We start from the raw sequence: 2,897 nt of genomic DNA on the forward strand, positions 1-2,897 counted from the left end.
TGTATGGAAACACAAAAGACCCCGAATAGCCAAAGCAATCTTGAGAACGAAAAATGGAGCTGGAGGAATCAGGCTCCCTGACTTCAGGCTATACTACAAAGCTACAGTAATCAAGACAGTATGGTACTGGCAAAAAAAACCCAGAAATATAGATCAGTGGAACAGGATAGAAAGCCCAGAGATAAACCCACACACATATGGTCACCTTATCTTTGACAAAGGAGGCAAAAATGTACAACGGAGAAAAGATAGCCTCTTCAATAAGTGTGCTGGGAAAACTGGACAGCTACATGTAACAGAATGAAATTAGAAGACTCCCTAACACCATACACAAAAATAAACTCAAAATGGGTTAAAGACCTAAATGTAAGGCCAGACACTATCAAACCCTTAGAGGAAAACATAGGCAGAACGCCCTGGTTGATTTGCCCCTATTCTGAGTCCTTTTTATTTTGCCAGGCCCGACTCCACAGGTGGCAGTAATTATAATATATTGTGATATAAATGTGTGTATGACACTTGACGTCACAGTGATGGGACTCAGGGCTCGGGTGCTCCTGTGAGGAAAGCAGCGCAGGCACGGTAACCCTCAGGCCAGTAAACTGAAGCCCAGAGCAGAGGTGAACGGCCTCTGGTTCGAGAGCCCGGTGAGAGGGACTGGAGTCTTCTGGCTCCAGGGCCCGCACTTCTTTGCGTTATCCTGAGCCACACGACTTCCCGTTGGGAGTTCCTCTGGAAGCTTTTATAGAAGCTGAAGGGCAGCAAGGCAGCAGGGCTTTTCGGGGGGGTCTGTCTCACGTTGATGCTCTTCACTTGGTGTCTGCCATGCAGCCTGGGCGTCTCCTGCTGGCGCCCGTGTGGAGTGGGGTGTCCCTGTCCCCGCCTCCTCGGAGGATGTGGGAAAGGACGACATCGCCAGGCTCGGGCTGTGAGTGCAACACGTGGGTCAGGCCTTGAGGCCCCCCGGGCCCTCCTGCCCCTCCGTGGGTCCTTCGGGTGCTGTAAATGGCAGAAGACCCCTTCAGATAGAACGTTCTTACTCGGTAACTACAGCGCAGAGGGAGAAGATGGGGGCCAGAGGCCCACCGTCCTGACCTGTTGGATTCTCTTTTTCAGGGAACATTAAGCAAAACCCCCATACCCAGAGCCTCTGTCAGGCAGGTAAGAGCAGGTCGGAGGCGTTTCTGAGCTGCCCTCTGGGGCCCGGGGGCCGTGGTCCTCAGAGCGAGGACTCCAGGGCCCTTCGCTTGTTTGCCTTTAGGGACGGAGCTGAAGACCATCAGCGACTTCCTCTTTCAGAGCCAGATCGACAACATCAACCTGTTCAAGGTAGGTTTTCCCCTTTGTTGTGCTGGCACATCCAGGTTTCTTTTCTGCCCACCCCCCGTGGGCGGAACAGTGTGAAGACAGTGGAAGGAACAAAGTATATTCCTTCCGTCCTTGAGCAGCCTAGAGGTCCCAGGGTCTATAGAATTACTGTCCGTAGCCCTTACACGCAGCTCATGTCGGAGGAGGGCAGAGTCCTCAGCCTGGGGCGGAGGGTCACAAGAGCCGTGCCTTCCTCTCTGTGTAAAAAGCAGACGCTCTCAGGGGCCTCCCCTCCGTCTTCGGGCACAGTCCTCCCGGGCTCTGGGCAGAGCACGGGTGACTTTGCGATCCAGCTGTCGGGCTGAGGTGCCTGAGAGTGTGGCTGGGGTGCTCGCCTGGGTTGGGCCCAGCCTCAGCCTTTGCTCCCTCCAGATGGGGCACAGGCTCTGTCGCTTGACCGACCTCCTTCGTGAGGCTGGTTTGCTAACGCCCCGGAGCAGCGTGGCCGAGGCAGCGCGTGGGTCCCGTGACTCCAAGGGAGGGGCGCCACGCCTTTCGGGCTCCCTAGCGCAGGAGGGCGGCACGCCGCGCACACGAGGGGGCTGCTGGTGCTTGGCGGAGCCCGGGGCGACCCGGCTGCGCGGGCTGGAGGCCCCGCTCCCCCTGCCCCTTCACGCCAGCTGCCCCCTGGCCTGGTTGCTGCCATCCCCCGCCAGGCGGGTGGCGGGCCGAATGGCCTTGGATTCCTTTCCCCCTCGCCTCGCATCTACACGCTGCCGGGCCCTGACCCCGTGCTCTCATCCCACAGCTGCTGCCCCAGAGCAGGCGATTTCCCTCCTCGCTCCTCTCTGGTCTCTGGTCCTGTTCTCTGCCTCCTGTCTCTTTTACAGACTATAGTCAGGTGACTTTTTTTCTTTTTTCTCTTTGGCCACACCAAGCAACTCGCAGGGTCTTCAGCTCCCCGACCAGGACTCAAACCCGCACCCTCGACAGTGGAAGTGCGGAGTCCTAACCACTGGACCTCCAGGCTGTTCCCCAGTTAATCTTTTTTTTAAAACATCTTTATTGGAGTATAATTGCTTTACAATGGTGTGTTAGTTTCTGCTGTATAACAGTGAATCAGCTATACGTAACACATATCCCCATATCTCCTCTGTATCCCACCCCTCTAGGTGGTCACAAAGCACCGAGCTGATCTCCCTGTGCTATGCGGCTGCTTCCCGCTAGCTATCTATTTTACATTTGGTAGTGTGTATGTATGTCCATGCCACTCTCTCACTTCGTCCCAGCTTACCCTTCCCCCACTGTGTCCTCAACGTCTGCGTGCATCTTTATTCCTGCCCAGCCCCTAGGTTCATCAGTACCGTTATTTATTTAAATTTATTTATTTACTTATCTTTTGGCTGTGTTGGGTCTTCATGGCTGCACACAGGCTCTCTCTAGTTGCGGCGAGCGGGGGCTACTCTTTGTTGCGGCGCACGGGCTCCTCGTTGCGGTGGCTTCTCTTCTTGCAGAGCATGGGCTCTAGGCATGTGGGCTTTGGTAGTTGTGGCTCATGGGCTCTAGGGCGCAGGCTCAGTAGTTGTGGC

At 55.5% G+C, this 2,897-nt stretch overlaps 1 protein-coding gene across 5 annotated transcripts in view; it reads left to right on the plus strand.

The window, feature by feature from the left end:
- DDX11 (DEAD/H-box helicase 11) overlaps window positions 1–2,891 on the plus strand; it is a 28,424-nt gene extending 25,533 nt beyond the window's left edge. For 3 of the 5 annotated variants that reach the window (XM_028490910.2, XM_055085419.1, XM_055085417.1), the window contains one exon: window positions 1,117–2,891. In XM_028490910.2, the coding sequence (XP_028346711.1) occupies window positions 1,117–1,673 (557 nt within the window). In that variant the 3' untranslated portion in view covers window positions 1,674–2,891. The remainder of the gene's footprint in view (window positions 1–1,116) is intronic. The other 2 variants (XM_055085420.1, XM_055085418.1) reach the window with 1 other exon arrangement.
- The last annotated feature ends 6 nt before the right edge of the window (window positions 2,892–2,897 follow it).

This window comes from Physeter macrocephalus, chromosome 6 (genome assembly GCF_002837175.3).
Source record: "Physeter macrocephalus isolate SW-GA chromosome 6, ASM283717v5, whole genome shotgun sequence".
Lineage (NCBI taxonomy): Eukaryota > Metazoa > Chordata > Mammalia > Artiodactyla > Physeteridae > Physeter > Physeter macrocephalus.